The sequence below is a fragment of the Felis catus genome, chromosome F1 (genome assembly GCF_018350175.1).
Source record: "Felis catus isolate Fca126 chromosome F1, F.catus_Fca126_mat1.0, whole genome shotgun sequence".
NCBI lineage: Eukaryota > Metazoa > Chordata > Mammalia > Carnivora > Felidae > Felis > Felis catus.
In genome coordinates, this window is record NC_058384.1 from 32713484 (window position 1) to 32738733 (window position 25250).

The following is a 25250-nucleotide window of genomic DNA, read 5'->3' on the forward strand; positions in this document are numbered from 1 at the left end:
GTTCTAGTTAGTTCAATAAGTAAAGGAAATAAAATATACACACTGGGAAGGAAGAAATAAAACAGCCTTTGCTTGCAGAGGATGCAATTGTCTATGTATAAAATCCCAAAGAATTGATAACAACAAAAACTCTAGAAACTAATAAGTGAGTACAGCAAGGTCATAGGACACAAGATTAATATACAAGTATATTGCTTTCCAAAAAACCAGTAATGAGCAACTGGAACTTGAAATCTAAAAAAGTACCATTACCATTTATAATAGCACTCAGGGAAAAGAAATATTAGGCATAAAGCTAGCGAAGTATGTGCAGGATCTATATATAGAAAGCTACAAAACTCAGATAAAGAAATCATCTAGAGGTCTAAATAAATGAAGAGATATTTTGTTTCCTGGATTAAAGACTCAATATAATTAAGATGTAAAATATTTCCAAGGTGATCTATAGATTCAACCCAATCCCAGTCAAAGCTGCAACAAACTGTTTTACAGATATTGATGAACTAATTCTAAAGTTTACATAGAAAGACAAAAGACCTAGAATAGCCAACACATTAATGAAGAACAGAGATAAGTGTACTCAGAGTATCCAAAGTCAAGACTTACTATAAGGCTACAGTAATCAAGACACCATGGCATTGGTGAAAGAACAGAAGCATAGATCAATAGAAAACAATAATGAACCCAGAAATAGGCTCATATAGTATAATCAACTCATCTTTTAAAAGGTAGCAAAGGTAATTCAATGGAGAACAGAAAGTCTCTTCAACAAATGGTGGTGATATAACTGGACACCCATATGCAAAAAAATAACCTGGATGCAGACCTTATGTCTTTCAATTTTTCCCCTCAAAATGGATTATAGACATAAATGTAAAATGCAAAACTATAAAACTTCTAGGAGAAAGAAAAGAAAATTATCCACCCACAGTGATGAAGGTACGTCAAAAGGACCCAGGAGCCAAATGAAAGGGTTCCCAATTGCCAAAGCCGGAACAATTTGAACAATGAAATAAACATAGTAGTACACACCTAAAGCATAAAATATCTGTGAGTCCCTATTGATATTAAATAAATAACTGAATAAACAAATGGGAGAAGAGACAAATCTTCTGTACAGAATTCCAAATAATATATCTAGATACTTGGCCTTCAAGACAGTAGAGTGTAACTACTTAAGTAACTCCTCAAGAGTGGGCACACAGAGACTTGCTTCCAAAGACTGAAGAATACAAAAGGAAAAAGGAGTAACTTCATGGTGGGGAAACCTGACAAACACTACCTTAGCCAGGTGATCAAAGGTCAATGTCAACAGTGATAACTGATGTTGGTAGCATGATAAATGCATTGAAAATGACACTTCCTGTGGTCTTCCACCCAAAACCCATAACCTCAATCCAATCATGAGAAAAACACTGAATTCTAATTGAGGGACATTCTACAAAATACTTCACCAAATACTCACCAAAATACTCCTCAAAACTGTCAAGGTCATCAAAGACAAGGAAAAGTGAGAAACTCTCAGTCAAGAGGAGCCTAAGGAGACAGGATGACTAAATGTAATGTGATGCCCTGAAACAGAAAAAAGGTCATTAAGTAAAAACTAAGGAAATCTGATTAAATGATGGATTTAGTTTACTTAATACCATATCAATATTGGTTTGTTAATTATAACAAATGTACCTTACATTTGTTAGTAACAGAAGACACTGGGTGCAGGGCATATGGGAACTCTGGTATTATCATCTCTTTTTTTCTGTAAACCTAAAATTATTCCAAAATAAAGTTTATTTAAAATTATTTAAGTTTAGGGGTGCCTGGCTGGCTCAGTTGGCAGAGCATGTGACTCTTGATCTCAGGGTCATGAGTTCAAGCCCCACACTGGGTGTGGAGCCTACTTAAAAATAATAAAATAAAAAAGTTTATATTGGCTTAGTATTGTTTTCCTATTAAAAGTTATTACTGTGTCAGAAATACAGGTTTTATCAATTAATGAACCAGAAATCACAGAGGCTATGGTGTTTCATAAGTCAAATTTCATGGTTAAAAAAGAAATCTTTTCATTTCAGGGGTTATGAAAGTGTTTCTAAAATGTACTTGTATAATTTTTCTTGCCTTGGTAAATAACACACATTAAACATAAACTTTCTTGGATGATTCCATGCAATTAAAATAAATAACTATAAAAAAAAGACAAAAAGCAAAACACCACCCCCACCTCCTACCCAAATGATTGTATGGAATTAAAATAAATAAATACCAAAAAAAGAAAAAAAAAGACAGTAAGCAAAACACTACCCCTACCCTTGCCCAAACTCTATCAGACAGATTCATTAATGTCTGTTTTGGCCCGGATACTGTTTCATGAAGCTGTGAACAAGCTTCACGACCTATGAACAGGTCAATATATTGTACTGAGAACCCCCAGTCCCGTGAGAGGCTGTGTGGGCTCTTAGCTCCTGTGACTCAGTCATTCCAGTGCTTCGCATGATGCCCCAAACCCCTTCCAGTCTTTACCTCTCTCCTAAATTCCAATCCTTTTGTTTCCAAATCATCGATATCTTCCACACAATGTCATCGGCCGTTTGTTAACAGCACAGCTTCTTCTCTGGACTCCTTTATTTGGTGGTGTCACCCCTCTCACCTGCTCCTCAAAACCACTCTATTTCATTCCATCCCTTCACATGTCACCCCACACTCCAGTTCAATCATTCATCACATTCCAGAAAATCTCCCTGTACAGTCTCACAAATCTCACTTTTTTTTTTAAAGATTTTAGTTTTTTAGATAATCTCTATACCCAGCATGGGGCTCGAACTCCCAGCCCCGAGATCGAGAGTCACATTCTGTACTGACAGTTGCTCCTCACAAATCTCACTTAAAAAAACCCTCTCTACCCACCTAATCTAAGGCTGTTGGTATTATACTCTATATCTAGTGAGTCAATATTTTTAAAACACACGGATTTTTAAAAAAAAAATAGCTTCCTAATTGATCTATCAGACTATCCTTAAACTCACTCATTTATGGGGTTGAGTCCAAAAGTGTTTGGACTGAATTCAAGGTTATTTATTTATTATTTTTTAAACAGTCTGGCTGCCATCTTGCCTCTCATAATGTTCCCGGCGTCTTTGCCTTAATCCTGCTGAGTTATTTACTCGCTGCTGGATTTCTTCCTCCCTTTTCTCTGTTATTTTTCTAATGTTCTTAGTGCTTCACTTCTGTCTCTAGGTTTTGATGCCTAGGTTTTAGTTGCGTCTCTGGCATTCAACCCACCACCTCATCTCTTGGGTCACAGTAAGTGACCTTGTGTCTCTTAGTTTGGTCAAGTTGGGGAGACAAGTATTTTGAATTACTCTTAGTAGCCTTAAAAGCGCTCCTACAAATAACTTCTTCAGGTCGTGGTGGCAGATGGTGTTCCTGAGACCTACCTCATTCTTTGGTTTTGGTTCCCCCCAAATCAGGTGTCAGACATAGTCCTTCCACATACTGTATGCAAGTTTGTCCCTTTGGCCATAGCACCACCACATTTGTCTTAGTTGCTGGCTTGGAACCATGAACTTACTCATTGGTGTTAAGGTAGGTGCTGCTGCAAGCACAAAATAGACCTGAAATCGGTAATAGCTCAAGTACACAGTTCATTTCTTGCCCGTGTAACACTTCTTCTTCTGAAGAAACTGTTGGCTGGTGGGAAGGTGATTCTAGGATGTAAGCTCCTTTCATTTTGTGGCTCCACCGTCCCCTTGGACACTCGTCATCATCTGCAACCAGCTAAGGGATGGGGAAAGAGACCCTGAAGGAGGCATTTGGCCTACAAATGAGGCTTATTACTCCCACTCACATTCCATCTGGCTAGAACTTGGTCACATAGCTACAAATATTTGCAAGAAAGGCTGGGAAATGTAGCGTGTCTCCAGGAAGAGGAGAACAAAGATTTTATTAATTTTTTTTAATGTTTATTTATTTTTGAGACAGAGAGAGACAGAGCATGAAGGGGGAAGGGTCAGAGAGAGAGGGAGACACAGAATCTGAAACAGGCTCCAGGCTCTGAGCTGTCAGCACAGAGCCCGACGCAGGGCTCAAACTCACGGACCTTGAGATCATGACCTGAGCCAAAGTCGGACGCCTAACCAGGCACCCTGAGAACAAAGATTTTATTAAACAGCTTACATTTTCCCTAAGGAAGACATCCTCAAGTCCCATCCGGTGATTGCAATGTTTTCCAAGTCCCATATCTCTGGTGACGCTCTCTCTTTTTCATCATGTTCAGTGACCTGGGAATTTAAAGACAAGTTAACCTGCTCTCCAACTCCACCAAATATATAATGTAGAGCAGGAAGTGGCTAAATACAATCACAATTCTCAATTGAAAAGGGGAATAATGAGAAACATACATCAGCCATCGATTCACAGCAATGAAAACCCCTACTTCTCTCTAGAATAGTTTTTTATTTACTCTGGATCTATCCTGCCTTATCCATTATCTCTGTGGCCATCTGCTCTAGCTTCTGAGAAGGTTTACATGCTATGATTTCATTTGAAGCAGGCCTTGAGAACTACATGTCTCCTTCCTGGGGGGTTAAACAATTTTCATGCACATGCTTCGTGAACATGCAGTTTACCTGAGGTTGCTCTGAATGTGAGGCAACACTAAATAAATCTGATCTTTGCCACATGGTGAGTCCCTTTGTTTAGTTGTGCAGTCTTTTTTTTTTTTTTAATGTTTTATTTTATTTTTGAGAGAGACAGAGACAAAGTGCGAGCAGGGGAGGGCAAAGAGAGAGGAAGACAGAGAATCGGAAGCAGGCTCCAGACACCGAGCATATCTGCACAGAGCCCAATGTGGGGCTTGAACCCACAAACCGTGAGATCATGACCTGAGCCAAAGTTGGACGCTTAACCAACTGAGCCACCCAGGTGCCCCACAGCTGTGCAGTCTTGACAGGCCTTTCTTACTGAATACCACTTTTGGTCTTTTGTCTTAGTATTTGGGGTTCAGAAGCAGTAAACATTTTAAGCCCCCAAGGCACTTAATCTCTGGGCTCTCTCCATTCCCTTCAATCTCTGCATGAAAATCATATACTTCCTGCCTGAGTTTAGTGCTTTCCTGTAATATTTTTCAGCAGAAAACATCTTGAATAAGCTGTTATTCTGGCTCTTTGCATTCATTTCCCCTGAACTACAGGTTCAGTCGTCACATGACCCCCTTCCAAGCGTAGCAGGCAACTGTTCCATCAAACGTTTTGCCCCTGAATACCATGGGTTCCAGTTTCTGCCTGCTGCTAAGCCCATGTAACATATTGCAAATGTTCATTCTCACAGACCGTCTCTGGAAGGTCCCAAATTTGTTTTGGTTTTGATCATTTGTAGTAACAAGTGGACTTTAAAATGTGTAATGGCTCAAATACAATGGAGGGTTTTCTTCTTATTTATGTTAACATTCCAAGGCAAATATATCTGGTTGTCTCTTTCCTGTGAGGTGACTCAGTGACCCAGAATCGTTCTAACTCGTGATTTTGCCATTTCCTTGGCTTTCTGTTTCCTCTGTATCCAGCCAGTGGGAGGTGAAAGGAGGCATGCAAAAGGCACATTTATTTCTTAAAAAGCCTCTTGGAAATTGGTGCGCATCCTGTTTGCTCATATTCCACTGGCTAGAATTCAGTCATATGACCATTTCTAATTTCAAGGGAGGCCAAGAAATGTAAAGTGATCATATGACACAATAGAGGAAAACATGGATTTTGGTAACAGCGGGCAGTTTCTATCTTAAAAGGTTTGTTTGGAAAGTCTTCCCTTAGATATGTCAACATAGTATGTGCCTTCATTTTTTCCTCTAATTAATATGTTTATGAGATTTATTTGGCATTTAATTGCATAGAAGCATTTAGTGTATGATTTTATTATAATTCATTAAAAAGTACGAATCAAGCAAAATCTTTAACATATTTACTGAGACTTTTTATTTTTAAATTGGGAAGACCTTTACTTTCAAATGGGAACCGTGGAACATTTTGATGATCTGTGGAAAGAAAGAGTTGACTTAAATATTATTTTGCATTCCGGATGTCAAAAGAGTTACTACCAATTTGCAATTATATACCTGAATTCTTCTGCAATGATTAAATATAATTTAATGATTTTCTAGTTGGAATGCCGATGTGCCTATTCTGGAATTTCACTTTATATCAATTGCAATTCTGTGAAAGACAGTAAGCCATGACCCAAACGAATATCACTTTTTTGGAGTAAACTCATAAGCAAGTCTATTATTTTTGCCCTTCAACCTTAAATGGTTTAATAATGGAAGCGCAACATATCTGGGGGCAGGGGATGAATTCCGCAGCAAGTACTGGGAAGGGATACAAGTTCTTCAAACTTAGTTTAGATTCAATTATGAACCCATTTATTTTAAGCAGAAATGTTTCATGTTTTCATTGTGTTTCACTAGAGGCAACTCTTGCAAAAAAAAAAAAATAGTTAAACCAGGGAAATTGGGCATTGGTGTTGTACTCTTAAAAAAAGTTAACTAAAAAAGGCTCCCAGTTAATTTATGGAACTAAGGATTCAAAGGCAGAGATTAGATAGCGTAACAACGTTAATTTCTGTCAGTTTTAGGAGCATTGAAAGTTTAAAAGTTCTTTTCAATATGGAAAATAGTGTTTGTTAAGTGTGTTTTTATAAAATCTTTGTTGCTGGAAATAAAATGGACATGGGAATGGAATATGAAAAACATATCTAAACTCAGGGTCTTTGGGAAAATGCCTAGAAAAAAAAGAATTGAAAATCAACAAACTGCTATTGTCAAATACAAAATGATTTTGTTAAACAGATTGATTACACCACTATGAAGTAGGACAAGTTCACGGTAACTCAAAGAGCAAGCTAGGGAACAGGGTATGAGTACACAGAGTCCAGCTAAAGATCCTGAGATCCTTTTAAAGCCACTTCGTTTCATTCTTGATTTATTTGTGAACTTTAAAGGAGATTATTTTAAAATGTTTAAAGTTGTCTGTAATCTATTTTCTTTGGAGGTCACATTTGACTTAGAATTAAAGAAAATGACTCAAACATTTTGATAGCAATATTTTATAGCACATTGAAATGAGAATCCTTTCAAACTGGAGATCTTAATAACATTTACATGTATCGATCCAATATTTGCTTATGTGATCGACATTATTTTGGGTAAAAATCCTATTAATGCTTATTTGTCCATGGTAAGAATCAGGGCTGATTTTTGAGCACGCTCATCTGAGAAGACAGATGCTCCCCATTCCAGGTGAGGGCTAAAAGGTGAAGAGATTTCTTACAGAAAGGTGAAGAGAAGGAACTTTTAAGCCACACAAAAATTTATTCTCTGGAAAACCAAACTGCCATTAAAATCTCCTTGGATTAATAATTTTAACAGTTTGTATATTGTTTACAGAGAGGTCAGCAATTTCTTTATGTAATACAATTATACAAAAGGGAAAAGGCACCGAGACAATCGGTGGGTAGATAGTAGAAAAGTAGACATGAGAATCAAACGCCACATACAGCACATTTTCAATTACATGAAAATGATTAAATATAAGCTCATTCTATAAAATGGGTCATTTCATACACGCATCTGTTTATATTTCTGACCCCAAAAGCAAATGAATTCTGGGACGATAGTACAACACTGTTGATAACCATACAGACACTTGTATATGTTAATAAGATCCATTAACGGTATACAGTCACTAGAAAATATGCTGGAGACAATTTAAGACCAAGGGAAATGTTAATCAGCAGTGCATTTCTTCAGGTTGTTTAACAGAGTTTTGCTCACAGAGCATTTAGACTTCATCACACTGTTATATCCATTATTAGAAAAATAAGTAAGAAAGCTCTGTAGAAACTATACTATTAAGGAAGCTTCTTTGCCTCAAAAAAAAAAAAAAGAAAGAAAATAGGAAGAAAGGAAAGAAGCAAAGTAAGGGATATTGAATATAAGATTCCGCTAACTGAATTTTCCATACAAATTACATTATTTTGAGAAATAAAGCACAATGCAAGAGTACTGAGCAGTGCTGAACATCATGAGTTTTAGAAAAGGAATAGATCCTAACATTTATCAAGACCCTTAAAGCTCATATAGTAACTGGTTCTTCATCAAGACTAACTGAACTGAAAAGGAACTTGGATAACACTTCTTCTTTCAAAATTCTAGTAGAAATCCAGCCAAAGGTTAGCTGTCCTCTCTATGATAGTTTTAAAGATTCCTCAAAATTGTTGCCACTATATTTTCACCACAAAAACAGAAATCATCTAATTCAAATTATGCAGAAACATTATAAATGAACTTTGTAATGCAAGCTGCTATTGGAAACTTTTCTCTTAGTAAATTTAAAGTAATTATTTATAATTTCAAAATACTGTTAGAAGTATCACCATTATTTTCTAGCTGTGCTTCAAATATTGTTTAAATATACTTAAATACTAAGCGAGCCGATTTATATGCAAAGCTACCCTGGTTTCCCCTCACAAAACAAATGTGACGTAATTATAGAATGTCGTAATGTCGTAAATGTTCCCAATATTTATTCGGAAGGACTGCCCCAACAGAAACGTGCCATCTCCACGCCCTCCTCCAACACAAGCCTTCCTATGATGCCATGGTCTTTACTTCAGTTTTCCTTTTTTGAAATTCTGTCTGGTTATCATTAAAACCACAGCTTTTTAAGCGTTCCTCACAAAAATTAAAAAACAAAATGTCCAAGCAAGAGAGAGAAGACCAAAAGGAGGGAATTGGAGGAAATTTAGGCCATAATGTCCTAAAATCTCATTTTTGAGAAGTTGGCTTCCACTCCATTAGGATTAGAATCAGGGTTTATGGAGGGAGGTGGGTGGGGATGGACAAGATGGCTGATGGGCATTAGGGAGGGCACTTGCTATGATGAGAACTTGGTGTTGTATGTAAGTGATGAATCACTAAATTCTACTCCTGAAACCAATACGGCACTATATGTTAACTAGAATTTAAATAACTGAAAAAAAAGAGGATCACTTGTAGGTATTAAAGTTGCCATCCTACACCAGGGCTCTAAGATATTGTTCTTTTAGGCTTTAGGGGTCTTTTCTCCTATTGGTAGTTATGTATTAGTTTCATCAGCACTAATGAAGGTTATGAACAGGAATCACTGGTGAGGACCTACCCCCAGCGTATAAAAGGTTTGGTTGTTACTGAAAACAATAGCGTGTGGAGGACGTGAGCACACTCAGAAACCGACAGACAAGTGCTGGTAAGAAGTTCACAGCCACCCCCTTCAACCAGATGTGAGGCAAGATAAGCAATCAGTCTTAGAGATATGGGAAAATTCCTATTTTTTCTCATTAGCACAGAATAGTCGTATTTAATATCAACTGCTTAGATTTATGGAAATAAGCATTCCAGCAATATCTGAATCTATAAACAAATTTCGTAAGATTATTTTTTCAGTGTATAATGGGGTATTGCATTTCATGTATTGGGTATTCATTTTAAAAACAATGTGTCAGGTGAGAGATCACATGTTAAAGGAATAAACAGAAAGGTAGTAAGGGTTTTCTTTTTAAAGTAGTCTTGAATATTTAAAAGACAAGCTCAAACATCAAATACTGATCAGAATAATAAAGAAAAGGGTGTAGAAGGAAACTCAAATAATAGGACAATTTAAGATACAGACTGTCAGACTGACATTGAAATAATGTCAAAAATCTTGCAAAACTATTGCCATAGCAGTGACTTTGTTTTCAGTTATTTAGAAATATTTATGTGCTAACGGTTGAGATTCCATGATAAAATTATGCCAAACTTTTGTTAGATTAATAATCAAGTTTCCTTCTCTGCCCCCAACCCACACAACATCCTAGAGTACTTCACACTCGTGGAGGCAAAGTACAACAATAATCACCAGAGCAACAGCTAACCTCTAGTGGCTACATATGACCATGCTTTGCTCTCTCTAGTCTTGGACAAAACCTGTCTGATCCCTGTGACTAAGGGAAAAAAAAGTCCAGGTATCACTTTTCGATAGGTATTACTCAGCTTTGATGAACTCTGGTATTTAATGTGAATGCACATGAATGCAAGTGGGGGAGAAAGGCACAGAGGAAGAGAAAAAGAACAATTTTAAAAAGAAACATTACCTGTCTTAAATAAGTAAATAATAAATACAAATAAAATGAAACATACTTGTCTAAATGTGGAGAGAAAGAACAAGTTTCATTTTTGATAATGGGCTAATAATTCTAGTCTATTATACACTTTCACATTAAACTTGCATTATGACCAGACCAAACACAATGATACAGCAGCAGTTACAAAACAGCCCAATTCCATACCACATTATTTCAAATACTCAATTAGCTGCATTTTTCAGTGGGTTAATCACAGATCTTTGTTGGGGGAAAAAACTTCCAACATGTAAAATATATTCATGCAAAATATTACACCAGAGAAGAAGGTACAGCGACATTTTAAATGACGGAAAACAGAAACTCAGATGAACCTAATACACAGCATTTATCTTTAGAGACGAGAAAGACCTGAGGCTGCTGTATCAACTTGATATTTGAAATAAAAGATCCTAAGAAAGAGCAAAAACCATCAAGGAAATAGAGATTAGACAAGAGGTGACAGAAACACTGGTGTTGCCAGTGAAGAATCCAGGATGAGTGTGAAGACAGAGAAGCCATTTAAGATGACAATAAAAGGCAACAGACCTTATTCTACACAGGAATGAAAAATGCCACCACCTTCAGCTGTTAACTACAAAACTTACCTACAGGTCAGTCTCATTTCAAGGAGAATACTGACAGAGAGAGACAGAGAGGCAAATATCTCCTCAGACTCTCTGCCTTATATTTATCACTGTAAAGGCAGTTCACAGGGAAATATTTGAATAATAATCCAAAGTAATTTTCAGGAATCATAAAACCAACATAATAGAATTTATTATACCAAGGAACACTTTGAAAAAGTTATGTTGAATGTGAAAGTACAGGGACTCATGATTAAATATCGCTTTTAATGTTTTTATTAAATATTTTTCTTTTTAAGGAAGCACAAATAAAAGATCAAAAGCACTAATCCTAGTCTTAACGTCACTCTTATTTATCACAGTTACACTTAAATTTAATCTGTGGATGCTGAAACATTGCTGTCAGTAATTCTCTATCATGAGCTCAATATTCTACACCAAGGTAACTCAGGCAAAATTTCCGGGGAAGCTTAATAAAATACAGATTCATAGGTTTCACTCCAGACCAAATAAAACAAAAATCTCTGGAGGTGGGGCTTTGGAATACAAATTAAGCTCTCAAAATAATTCTTAAAACACACGATAGTTTGGGGCACACTATAGTTGTTTCAAATTTTGCCCTTGGAGAGAATATATTCCCTGATGGCAATCTAATCTGTGTTTATTCTTTAAGATCCAACTAAAGGGTAATTTTCTCCAGGAAGATTTTTCTGATCCCATGTTGTACTCCTCTACTAAATGTGTATCATTCTGCGGCTATCTTCTCACCTTCGGATGCAAGCTTTGTGAGGGCAGAGACTTTGTCTATCTTATATACTATCTCTGCATCTGTAGCACTTAGAACAATACGTTGCACATAGTAGGTGCTGTTATAAATATATGTAAAATAAAGGAATAAATAAATCCATGCACTGCATAAAATTCATAAAAAACAGAGACCTATATAACAGTATCATTGATTTCTTCTGTAGGAAATTTAGCTCGATTCAGTATTTATTATGTGCCTACTATGAGCACAGGGCACATAAAGATAGTAAGACAAGGCATTAACTCATATTAAGGGAGAAAGAAAAACATATAATAAAATAAGCTGTAATGCGGTTAAACCTTAACAATGAGTATGTAAGAAACATAAATAAAGTACAATGAGAGCACAGAGGAAGACAGAAGTCATTCCTCTCACCACTGATATGGGCGAGATACCTGCTAAAGGATACAGGATATCTCCTTCATGGGGTAGAAAGGGGATCATATACAATTAAAGTATCTTGGATTCCCAAAACTGGACAAGGAGAACAAATTGATTAACATACTTTCAGAATATAAGCATAGGCTAAACTTGTGGAGTAAATTAATCTCCAAGTCCCTGGAAATCAAAGTCATCTACAAACTATCACACAGAAGTACCATTTATATCCTGAGAAGAAAAAAAAAAAATCTGATCTTCTTTTCTTCTTTGTCTTGTATTTCTCTTTCCCAAGCTCTGTTTTGTTCTTCTCTTTTTCCAGTTCTGCCATTCCATTTAGGTGGGTGGCATTACTGGTGAATATAATGTTCTGTTTTTCTTGCAACTAGTAAAAAGGGGTGCGATTGCAGTATGTGTAGTATAGGTTTTAGAGTAATTTACAGCTGGATTCTAATCCTCGATCTACTATTTGCTTACTGGATGACCTTGGGCAAGTCTGCTTAACCCCTATGCTGCAGTTTCTTCGGCTATAAGATGTGAAAATATTACCTAGTTCATAGCACTGTTGTGAGAATCAAACAAAATAATAAGTTACTATGCTAGAACTTAATTATAGAAGTTACCATTATCTTATTATACATTTTGGTGGGCACAGATGCTACTTTAAAGTTAATTTAAAAAATGTCTCATAATGTATTTAACTTTCTGCTCAATATGGAGTTTGGTGACGATAATGATGGCTACCTCCAGTGCAGGCCATAGGTGAACCGGGAATGGTGAATGGAAAAAAACAAAACAAAACAAGAAATAAAGGCTTTTGGATAATAATTATCAGTGTGAAATAATGTAATAACTATCAATGAGAAAAATCTCTATGAATTGACCATCTAGTCCTTGTGGGCAAACGGCAATTTTATGTGGGTGGATTTGTGTCATTTCTATTCACACCTGGAAAAATTTGATGACTACTGCTCTTACTTCATCTAAAATTTATACCTTCAAATAGCCTCTCAGTTCACTTGAAAAGCTATGATATCATTTGGTTTCCATCGTCATCTTAAAGACCATCCTTAATTCTATGACCTATTCCCCCATTGGTGCTATCTTACTTTGCGGTCATTGATTATGCTTCTGATTCACTTGATAAATAAATGAAAATAATGATGTGGTATTGAGAAAATGATTTAACATGTAGCCCTGGTCATCTGCACTAGGCTGGATGAAACCACCCTACCAGGCCCTACACCTAAGCATGCATATGCTAATCAAGGTAGCTTAGATGTTTTCTTATTGGTTTTTCCTTGTTAAAATCGTGGTCCAATTTATTACTTTTGTCACTAAATACTACATTATTGAGAATTCACTGGATACATAGCAGTAAGATAGTCAAACGGATTTCACACAAAATGTGGACAGTACAGAAGACACAAGGTTACAGAAGAAAGCCTCTGAAAGGTAAGAGGATAGTATACTAACCAAATTTTTTACTGATTTGAAACACACTTTGTTTCCTGGGCAGTAATAAATGACTACGTTTTGCAGCTCATCTGGGAGACAGATAAAGCCTCTAATTCCAGGCTCAGAAGCTCCCTTGAATGCCAGTCAATTGCCATATTTGGACTATCTCACTTTATTAAAGAACTTAGGGGGTTTTAAGAGAACAATAAGAAAGTGGGTTGTCTTTCTCACAAGTTTCTGAGACAACACCTGCTGCCCACCAGTGGGCTCCTATTTGCTGTAAATCACTGAGATATAAGATTTTGCCTTGATGCTTTCATGCAAATTTAAGCACACAAAAGAGCAGTAGTACTGTCTTGTACATTAGATTCAGTAGAGTGAAGTGGGTCTCTCGAGACCTATTTAATCTTTTTCTAAAAGAATAGACAAATTTGGGGGAGTAATTACTCTAAGTTGTGTCAATCCACAAGGTACAAAGATATATATTTTGCTGTGTGTGGAGGAGAATGGCAGCAAATAGCACCCAAAACCAAATTTAATTTCTGGTAAATACAGAGAGGAGAAAAAACAATCCATAAACTTGATCAATGGGTTTCTAATTAATTAGTTATCTGAAAAAGCCAGGGCACCTTCACCTTTTCGTGTGTGTGTGTGTGTGTGTGTGTGTGTGTGTATGTGTGTGTATGTGTGTAGTATGCATGTAGGTGTGTGTGTATACAGATACACGTACACATAATTCATAATCTTTGAGGACTTGGCAGCTGGGGTGGAGGTAGGGTCCTTCATGAAAAGTTTTAAAATTGTTGATTAATTTTTAAGTCATTGGACTTGATATCTACACCAGATAACCCCATAAAGATAGATCAAAGCACATGCACAATTCTGGACTGAGTCTGCAGAAAGACAGATTTAGCAAATAACAGCTAGTTAGGTCTTTCCGTCAGTGAAGGAGAAAGCACCACACTGGTCTCATAATATGTTTGATTATTGATTAGGCTTTGTCACAGCTACAAATATGACTCTTCTCATTAAGAAGATCTCAGTTCTTAGCAATGCAGTCCGTTGTTGTGAAGCCAGAAGAGATACTTGTAGCATTGAATGCTTAAATCCAGTTTCCCAGTAAGGTCTGCGTTCCCTAACCCCACCCCACCTTTAAATCTCTTTCCACTGTTGAAAATATGTATGCGAGAGAGTTCACCATTTGATGCACATTCTAACTTTATAACTTAACTCATCTATAAAAAAACCTGGAAAACACTTATTAGTGTAACAATAAAAGAATAGATCTTTCCCTTTAATGCAACTCTGTAACATACATTCTTAAACCTCATGTCACCCAATATGGCATTTGTATTTTATCTTCTAATTCATGTTATGAATGCATAGAGCTGCCATTTTTTAAACTAAAAAATATTAGGAGTTCACTGTCTTTTTGGATTTCTTTTAAGGCCTTTTCAGTAGAGCCAAGCTGATGTGATAATGTCTATGCATGGTTTTGTTATTGTGGTAATAACAGGTCCTAGCTTACCGTAATATATAGTACTAAGTTGGGTCTGGGAACAATGGCATAGTGCTTTTTGGTAATTGGTAAATAGTATGTTTTTGTCTAGTTTAATTAGAAATCAGAAAGAGAGAAAGAAAATATTTTTCATATATACAAAACATTCTATTTAATAAAGTATATGCATAAAATTATATACTGGGTAAGAAGCGAAATTAAAAAGAGAACAGCTTATAATATTCCTGATTAATAAGAGTTCTAAATATAAAAACAACAAATGGAAACGCCTTGCCATTTAAAAAAATTAGCACATTATACAACTTTTACAGACTTCAGAGGAAATAAAGATCTTGTGACACTGTTCTGAGGAATCTTTACATTTATAAAAATCGAAGGCCTAATTTTGCAAATACAACTTTCAAGCTGTATGAGCAAATTTAACTTACATGAAAGGCACAGGATGACATCACGTTGAAGAACGTATCTGTAAATTTCATAAAATCTAGTCACAAGTCACTAGAAATTTCATAAGGAATCTCAGAACTGTTTTTAATATGATGTTCTGACTCAAACTGAGAACTGGAGAGTCTTTATATCACAAGTACAAATTCAAGAGTGAAGAAGACTGAGAGAGAACAGTTTCTTATTTGAATGCTACCTGCTTTATGCAGTGTTGTTTACGAAGTTCTCAGAGCAGATAATTAAAATTAAAATTCTCCTGAACTTGAATTGTTTTCGATTTTCAACAGCTTATCTACTATTTTTTTTAGTTTGTAAAAAATGTATTTTCACGTTACTACAATTTTAAAGAGTCAGTCGTGGAAAGAAATGTTAAAGTCCTGCTCTATTAGCTTCCTACATTGGAATACAGGAATACAGAAAGTGCTTTCAACAGAAAGTTACGTAGTTCTACAGGACAACCTGTCTAAAAGACTTGCAAGGGACCAGTACAGGGACTGGGTCTCTTTGGATCAGGCAAAAGCAGAGGCAAATGAAGAAATGAGCTTTTTTTTCCAAAGTGACATATAAAAAAAATTCCTTTATGAAAATGAAGACTCGCTTGCACTTAAGATTTAGTGCTATTAAGAAGAACTGAGGCACAAGGAAACTAAGTGCACAAAGGAAAAATATCTGAAATGAAAGTGTTTTCTATGTAATTGAAACCCTTCGCCGTTAGATATGCCTCATGACAGAGCCGGAGACGTACTTCTTCAGATTAAAGAACATTACCAACCCCAGGGACAAGCCAGTCAAAATACGTGTTTCCTGGTTAGCGTTTGCGGGGGTGGGGGCGGCGGGGGGGGGGGGGGGGGGAGAGGACACTACAACAGTGTTGCAACTAAGGATTCTGATTTTAAAAAATCGGTTACGATTTTGATTTTTCATGAAAGTCCTGGCTCTTTGCTAAAGTGAAATTAACTTCAAACCAAAAGCATGTTCTTAAAACTCTGGAGAACTGTTAACTGTGATGATGTAAGTTTCTCATTTCCCAAACAAGCTCTACCAGAGACACATCTTTTCTTCCTTTATGTCGGGATTAGACGCTCTTTCCACACAATTTAAAGCATTCTGGTAGAAGGTTGAGGATGACGCTTCAAAGAACAGCTCTTCTAATGGTGACTAGGTAAAAACAGTAATGCTGCAATCAGAAATAATGCTGCCTTGGACTGTAATTGCTTGTTTATCCTATTCATCATGACTCTAGTAACGCATGCCATCTACACACTTGCTGTCCCTTCGACTCTTTCATTTCAGTCCAGTGATTGAGCTCCTCTTCTCCAGAGCTGTTCAGACCTAAAGAAATCCAGCCTATCATCTCTTTCCTTTTCATGCTGCGCTTGTTATACACAGACAGTATGAGTGTCACATCAGAAAGTTGAAACAGGGCCACTTGAAAAACAAATGTTTCCTTGTATACTGGATTAGGCTGCCCTCTGCGGATGGATGTCTTGCATTTGGACATCTCTTGACCCATGGAATTCAGGAGAGTTAATTTAACATACGTATCTAAGGAAAAAAACAACAACATACCACAAATATCATTTGAAACAAACTCAAGACACCTTACTTGTGACATCTGCCGAGAACATTAAGTATTTATACTTTATAAGGATATGGTGTATACCATGTTTCATGGAATTTCAACTGATTCCATTTTGATGTAGATGCTTATTCAATGTGCCAAGTACAGAGAATGCTAGGTAGGCAGAAAATCTTTTGTGGGTCATAATATCTTAACCTCGCTATTTCTACGTTATGGTTAGAATTTAAAGGTATACCTCATAATCCTTCCTCCACCCTCCCACCCTCCGCTTCCCCTCTCTCCCAGCCCCGCTCCCCAGCCTTGCCCTCCCACTCCCACCCCTGTCCAACCCCATCCCCATTTAGCTTCACTAAGCAGGACGTCATAGCATTAATAAACACTTAGCAAGCTCAATTAGCCACAACACTGTAAAGCATTCCACTGTGTTTTCAGAGAATAAGAATAAACAAACAAATAGAAATGAAGGCAAATGGAAAAGAGGAAAAGAAGACAAGAATGCAAAGATGACATCAAAACAGCTTAGGATGAAATGTCAAAAAAATCTCTGCATGGATGTGGTTTTTAAATATATTTTAAAAACATTTAAAAGGGCCAAAATGAAGCCAAATGCATTAGGGTTCAAAGTTTAGCAAATCAAGTAAAACTTTCTCCTGGTTTCATGCAAGAGTACATTTAATGTGCTTTTTGGGTAGTTAAAATAAATACTACAGGGATTCTTTTTTGGCATAATTGAATGTGAAATTTAAAGTATGGTATTCTTAACTATTTTCATGAATTAGAAAAAAAACTGATGTGATGTTTCGTGTACAGGTGAAACATAACAGTTCATCGCCTGGTTATTTGGAAGATAAACCCTCTCTTCAAACAACTGTGTTTTCAAGTTGGTTAGACTCATGCAAATGACCTTCAGCATGGTGATCCATCATGTGTACTTCATATCAAAATTTCAATTAATTTTAATGACAATTGCAATATTTCTCATGAAATATCTATTATATGAATCAAAATACAATAAATGAAAAATAAAACCTTTAATTTAAAAAGTTTTGCTTATTTTATACATACTCTGAATACCATCATCCATAATCAGAGATAAATTCTAAGTTAGTTTTATTTAAAGTACCACAGATAATAAATGTGCATTTTGTTTTGGAAACCAACATGGTGGACAGCTTCACTGCTGGCAAGTTTTAGGGTATTTTGTTTTTGCATGAAAAGACAACATCCAATTAGCCTCTACAGGAACTCACCTCGGATTATATAAACCTGTCCACCTATCAAGTGTTTTAGACAACAGAACAGTCCATCTGACAACAGGGGGTGGAAAGCAGTAAAAGAAATAATGACCAGATGTCAATTGTTGGGTGAAAGAGGGTCAAAGGTTAGAATTAAAGAGGAAACACTGTTCACTGGGGTGGAAGAACACAAAACTTCAGCATTTTAATTGAGGCAGAGGGCTGAACAAAAGGGTTGCTGGGTAAATTTCATGGAATGAGAATTTTTAAGGTCATTGTGTAATCTTAAACAAAAATTACACTGTTTTAAAGGGGGACATCTTTATAATGATATCCTCTTGGTCTAAAGCACATTGAACATAGAATCATGCAAATTATCAGACTATAAAAGACTGAATAAAAGTCATTATATAATTATTATTATGCTAAGTTTTGAAGTCTACCCATGCAATATTAAATATTTCAAATACTTCTATTACTTTCAATGTGATATAAAGTTAAGTTAAACAAAAGAAAATAGAACTGTCAAAATTTTTGCTCTTGAATGTCCCCATGTTTCTTTCGATTATTCAGTCGATAACACAGTTCAAGGCCTACAACCAGGTATATACAAAGGGTCACCGTCTTATATAATGTATACAGTATACAACAAACTGATACATTACTTTATAAATACTCCACTTCTTACAATTAATTTTAATGTTGACTTTTTTACCTACTAGCTGCTTCCCAGTTAACACCATTAACCACCCTGATGTTGACGATCTAATTCCAAAATAGAATTGTTCTATTTTAAATTGTTTTATTCTATGAATTGTTCTAACTAACGCTCACCTACTCTAAGTTTGGATGCATTATAACCTCTCACCCTGTGTATTATCCACCCCCGCTGTCTTCATTTTAGCTCTGGTTAATGTTTCTCTGTTTCTATCAGAGTGGGTACAGCAAGGACAGAAAGGCAAGCATGCCATTCCATTCTGCTATTTTTTAGTATTTCAAACTGAGTATTTGTCAAAAAATCAAACTGTTAGGTAAAGCACAAATGGCAAACTGATAGCTGCTGGCCGGATGTAACCCCACATACTTATTTTGTTTATCTGTCACAGTGTTCAGAAGTTTTCGATTTGAATGTCTTGAGGCTGGGCATGCATGCTTGCATCTGGCATGTGCCTCACCATGCTCCTTATCTCCTGCCTGCAAAGTTTGTTCATTTAAGGTACTTTCCAGGCCAGGCCACATGAGTTTGCATTCTAAATAGGTATCAATAAAGATAACCCTGGCCACACTTCCAAAGTTGTTTATTCTAGTAATTGCTTCCTTCCCCCCTCTGAATTGGGGGACAATAATAATTCCATCCCTCTTTTATGCACCTTCGTCTGACTTCAGTCTTAGATAACCCTGTGAAAGACACAACCTTAATTTCACATATGAGGAAACAGACTTAGGGGGAGTTAGGTTATTCATCCAAGGGTAGAAATATAAACATAATTTTGGCCTTCTGACTTTTAATTCAGGAAGAGATACATTCCATGATGTCTGTAAGAAGCAAGGTTTCCAATATTAGGGAAAATCAAATATATTTTTATGACTTTTCACTTAAGTTGAAAAGACAATGTTTAGGACATTGGGAGGTAAAGTTCATTTAATTCAAGGGTAGAAAAAGTTTCCCCTCCAATAATTATTTAATACTTGGAGTAAAAGATGGCTTTTAAGCAAGTCTGTGGGAAATCTTTAAGCAAATGTAAGGTGGCCATTACTAGTTAAGATTTCCTTTCAATTGTTTGGGGCACTAACAGCCTTAATTTTAGAGAAGTATAAAGAAGCTGCTACATTCCTAGCTTATTTCTACAGATATCAATAAACATTTAGGGAGGTGTACTGACAGTCTCTCTGTACTCCCATAATCCGCCCCCATGCCCGTGAGCGGGAAGAGAGACAAGGAGAGGGGAGTGAAAGGCATAGGGACCAGAGCAGAGGCATACCTTCTCACTTTCCTTTCCTAGTGTCTAGGGGAAATATCAAACTATTCCTTATTCTGTTTGTCCTGGTAAAGGCAAAGCCACGCCATTTAAGAAAAGACTGCAAGCAGTACCGATTTATAATATTAAGGGAGGAAAACTGTGAAGAAGCAGTTTCTTCTTAAATTATCATAGGGGAGAAAAGAGAAAAAAATATAGAAGTATAAACATTAGTTCATAGTACTGCATGCAGACAGAAAATACAACATCAATCTTAGGTTGACAACAACAGCCATACAGATTCCTGTGATCGTATCTGTGGAATATTCTTAACTTTAAACAAAACCTGTAACTTTTTCTAGCACTGGAAGATAATGGCTATGGTAGGGATAATTTATTCGGCAGGCACTATGAAAAATTAAAAGTCTTGTCTCCTTACAATTAATATTTTGAATTTCAAATTTTTCTACTTCCCAAATGACTGGAAATAGAAAGCATGAAACAGATTAGCTGATGATTATTACACCATTTCATTTTGATCAGTTAAGACTAAATGATAGGACTGAGGCCCTTAACACTGAGAGTCCCATAAGTGCAGAAAACAGAAGAATTAAAAAAAAAAAATTTTTTTTTTTTTTTTTACTCACTGGGTGGTCTGTTTGCTGCCAAGTTTTTGAAGTGGCTGCCTTTTATCACTTCTGCTGATAGTCTGCCAGTTGTGGCATTGTAAAGCAGGCCAATGAGGATTTCTGGAACGGAGCCATGTTCAAGAGACTGGCATGAGGATGTACTTTCGCTACAGGACATTTCTGACATGCTCATTTGGGAGTCACAGCCCTGTAATCAAGAATGAAATCTTTATAGTATTTTTAAAAAAAAGAAAAAAAAAAGATATATTAAGAGATACAGCATAAATGCTGTGTCATTACAATTGGGTAAATCACAATAAAGACACAAAATTTTGCTGCAAGCAAAATTCCCAAAAAGCTAGATTCGAAGTGTTGTTCTTAGCATATTTTAGTCTCTGGATCTCTTTTCACTACACAGCAGTCAAAGAAATAATAGCACATGAGTAGGTTTCATAAATCCCCATGTATTTATATACAGATCAGAAAGGACAAACTTCTTAAACTCATAGGTGTCAGTGAACTATTTTTGGAATGTGAAAAATTGTTGTTTAAAGACTTATTAACCTTAAAGACTGACACAGACTTAGACTCAATTACATTAAGCATAAATGTCTTTACTGTGTCTTTAATGACACAGAGTGGAAAACTTTGATTAAATAAACAAGACAAAAAGTTCTGCTACTTGTAAGTCAATATGTAAAACTGAGATATAGAAAGTTTAAAAGGATGGGAAATTACTTATCATGCAAATAATAACCAAGAGAAAATTGGTATAGATAGATCAGTATAAGTCAAGGTTAGCTTAAAGGCAATAACCTCTACTAGAGAGGAAGAGGAAGCTCAATTTGAACTTTCATTTTACCAGGAAGATAAGGTAACCCCAAATTTGCAAGCACTTAGTAACAGGTGCTTAAAATACAGAAAGCAGAATTTGCCAGAACTAGAAAGAGAAGTAGGCAAATCAACAACTAATGGGGATAACTTGAGCATACTTCTTTCAGTAACTGACCAAACAGATAGACAAATAAATGCAGTAAAAATGTAGAAGATTTGAATATCACAATAAGCAAAACTGACCTAAGGGTAATCTGTAGAACACCGTACCCCACAACTATGAAATATACATTTTTTCAAGCACACAGTGGTAGTTTTACAAAACTAATTACAAAAATAAAGCAAAGAGCAAAGATTTTTAAATGGCAGAACTCTTGCAGGATAGGTCTTTTAATCAGGCAGAAATCAAAACTATCTTCTAGTAAAGAGGTTAAGTGCCCTATATATTTGGAAATAGCCCATGGTAACTAAATGATAATGAAGACAAGTTATCTGAAAAGAGTAATAAAAATGAACACTGGAGAGCCCAATCTAAGAAGAGAGAAGGCACAAAAAACAGGAATGAAAAAGGAGACATCACTACCTATGCTATGGATTATAAAAACATAAAAGGAAGGTAAAAAAAATTTTCTTCCAACAAATTTGAAATTCTGATGAAATGGATAGATTCTTGGAAAACTACTACAACTAACCAAAATGCACACAAGAAGAAATAAAATATCTAAATAGTGTTACTGAAAAAATTGAATTTATAAATAAAAACCTTTCCAAAACAAACAAAAAACAAAACTAAAAAACTTTAGGTAGATGGCTTCACTGGTGAATTCTAATTAATACTGCTAATCTTATGAAAACTCTTCCAGATGGGGAAAGAGGAAACACTCTCCAGTTTTACTTCAAGACTCTAGCAAAACCTTAAAGACAAAGCCTGACAAGGACATTATTTAAAAAAAAAAAAATTACAGGATTTTCTCATTCATGAACTTTGATTTCAAACCCTAAATAAACAACTGGCAAACCAAATCTAGCAATATATAATATCATACTTAATAGAAAAATTTTTGGATGTTTCCCCTTTGAAATTGGGGATGTGACAATAATGCCAACCATTACCACTTCTAGTTAACATTGTAGTGGAGATTCGACTCAGTGAAGCCTTACTAAGCCTTACTAGCCTTACTTAGCTTACTAAGCCTTACTAGCCTTCTAAGGGCAAGAAAAGAAAAGAAGGGAAGGGAAAAAGAAAAGAAGAGAAGAAAAGAGAAGAGAGGAGAAGAGAAGAGAAAAGAGGAAATGAAGGAAAAGGAAGTAAAGGAAAAGGAAAGAAAAGCTATGAAAAAAAGATTTGGAGGGGAGGAGATAAAACTCCTTATGTGCCTATTATGTAACTATGTGTACCTGAAATCTAAACAAGTGCACAGATGAATTACAATTGCATACAAAGATAAAAATTATAAATCAACACATTGTTACATACCAACTAAACTTTGAAAATACAATTTATTCAAAAATAGCATCTGTTAGAACATAAGATATAAAATATCCAGGAATAAATGTACAAATGATATGTGAGGCCTCTACACAGAACACTATGAATATTACTGAGGCAAACTGAGAAGTGCTACATAGATATACCACATTAATGTATTAGAAAGCCCAATTTTGTTATATCCTCTCCAGATTGACCTGTAGATTAAATGCAGTAACAGTCAAAATCTCAATAGGTTTCTTTGTGGAGCTTGACAAACTAATCCTAAAGTGCTCATGATATACACATACAATGCAGGATTATTCGCCCTTAAAAAAGAAGGAAATCCTGCCATTATGTGACAACATGGATGAACCTGGAGGACATGAGGCTGAGTGAAATAAGCCAGGCACAGACAAATACTGCATGATTCCACATACATGAGATATCTAAAAAAGTCACACTCACAGAAGCAGAAAGCAGAATGTTGGTTGCTGAAGGGTGGGGGTAGTGGAATGAAGAGGTGCTGTTCAATGAGCATAAAGTTACAGTTATGCAAGATGAATAAGTTCTAGAGGTCTGCTGTACAACCCAGTGCCTGTAGTTAACGATACTGCGTTGTATACTTATGCATTTGTTAAATGGTGGACATCGTGTTAAATGTCCTTTTTACCAAAATATAATATAATATAATGAAATGGCATGAAATAAAAATACATGGCAGAATGCCCTGTTCTACTGAGTATCTACTGACTATCAAAATTTATTATATAGTTACATCATTTAAGACAATGTGACAAAAACAATGTACAATAGACTACCAGAATAGAAAGACCACAAATTAACCTAGGCATACACAGACACTTAATTTACAAGAGTGGAACCACAACGCAGTGGGGAAAGGATCATAATGAATAGCGCTAAGACAACTGGCTATCCACCCAGAAATCAATGAAAACTAACCCCTACTTCAAAACATGCCAGAAAATCAATTCTGAATCTAAATATAAAAAGAAAAATGATAGGGGCACCTGGGTGGGTCAGTCAGTTAAGCATCTGACTCTTGATTTTGAATCAGGTCGTGATGTCACAGTCTGTGGGACTGAGCCCTGCGTGGGGCTCTGTGTTGACAGTGTGGAGCCTGCTTGGGATTTTCTCTGTTCCTCTCTCTCTGTCCCTTCGTCTCTCTCTCTCTCTCTCTCTCTCTCTCAAAATAAATAAAAAAACTAAAAAAAAGCAAAATGATTAATCTATATGTTAACATAGGGGATCATATTCATGATCGCAGGGTAGGGAAAGACTTCCTACAGAGGTTACAAAAGCATTAATCATAAAGGAGAAGTTTGGTGAATCTGACAAAATTAAAATTAAGAATTTCTAAGCTTCAGCAGAGACTTTTAGGATGGCAAAGAGGCAAACAATCAGTTGTGAGAAGAGGTCTACAACACATATAGTTAACAATCAGCTCAAATCCAGAATATGTAAAGAACACTTATAAATCAATAAGAAAATGACAACGCAATATAAAAGTGAGGAGACATCTGAACCAGCAATTTCACAGAAGAATAGCCAATGAAATATATGAAATGTTGTTCATTAGTAATCAGGGAAATGGAAATTAAAACCATGAGGTGTCAATACACAACAAACAGGCTAAAAAAAGAGTGTGGTGAGTTCACAGAGCACTGGGAACTTACATGTTCCTCTGGTGGTAAAGTAATGTGGCTTTTAAAAATGTTAAAAATACACTTACCTTATGACATGGCAATACATACCCATCAGAAATATGTACCATGTTTATCAAAAGCCATATGAAAGAATGTCCATAGCAACATTATTCACAAGGGCCCCAAACAGCCGAAAGGATAAATAATCTGTGGTGACTTCATACAATATAGCAACAATACTGTACATATACAGCAACGAAAACTAATTATAACTACATTTACAAACATGACTTAAGAGTGAAAAATGCTGAACCTAAACGGATATTTGGCTGTGTAATTTCATTTATGTAAATTTCAAAAACAGCAACCACACACACACAAAAAAAAAACAAAACAAAACCAAAAACAGAAGAACAGACAAAACTGAACCACAGTATTTCCACTGCATGAATAAGTGGTAATACTATAAATCAAGCAAGCAAGTGATTAATATAAAAGTCAAAA

The 25250-nt window shown here is 35.9% G+C and overlaps 1 protein-coding gene across 7 annotated transcripts in view; it reads right to left on the reverse strand.

Annotated features, from left to right (window-relative positions):
- Positions 1–25250, reverse strand: part of SYT14 (synaptotagmin 14) — a 245136-nt gene that overhangs the window by 18084 nt on the left and 201802 nt on the right. For 3 of the 7 annotated variants that reach the window (XM_023248111.2, XM_023248113.2, XM_019821860.3), the window contains 3 exons: positions 20796–20985; positions 18206–18262; positions 7332–16918 (listed from right to left, as the gene is read on the reverse strand). In XM_023248111.2, the coding sequence (XP_023103879.1) occupies positions 16605–16918; positions 18206–18262; positions 20796–20985 (561 nt within the window). In that variant the 3' untranslated portion in view covers positions 7332–16604. Of the gene's footprint in view, positions 1–1465; positions 1573–3565; positions 3772–4170; positions 4275–7331; positions 16919–18205; positions 18263–20795; positions 20986–25250 lie in introns of those variants that run through there. The other 4 variants (XM_023248112.2, XM_019821861.3, XR_006591459.1 and 1 more) reach the window with 3 other exon arrangements.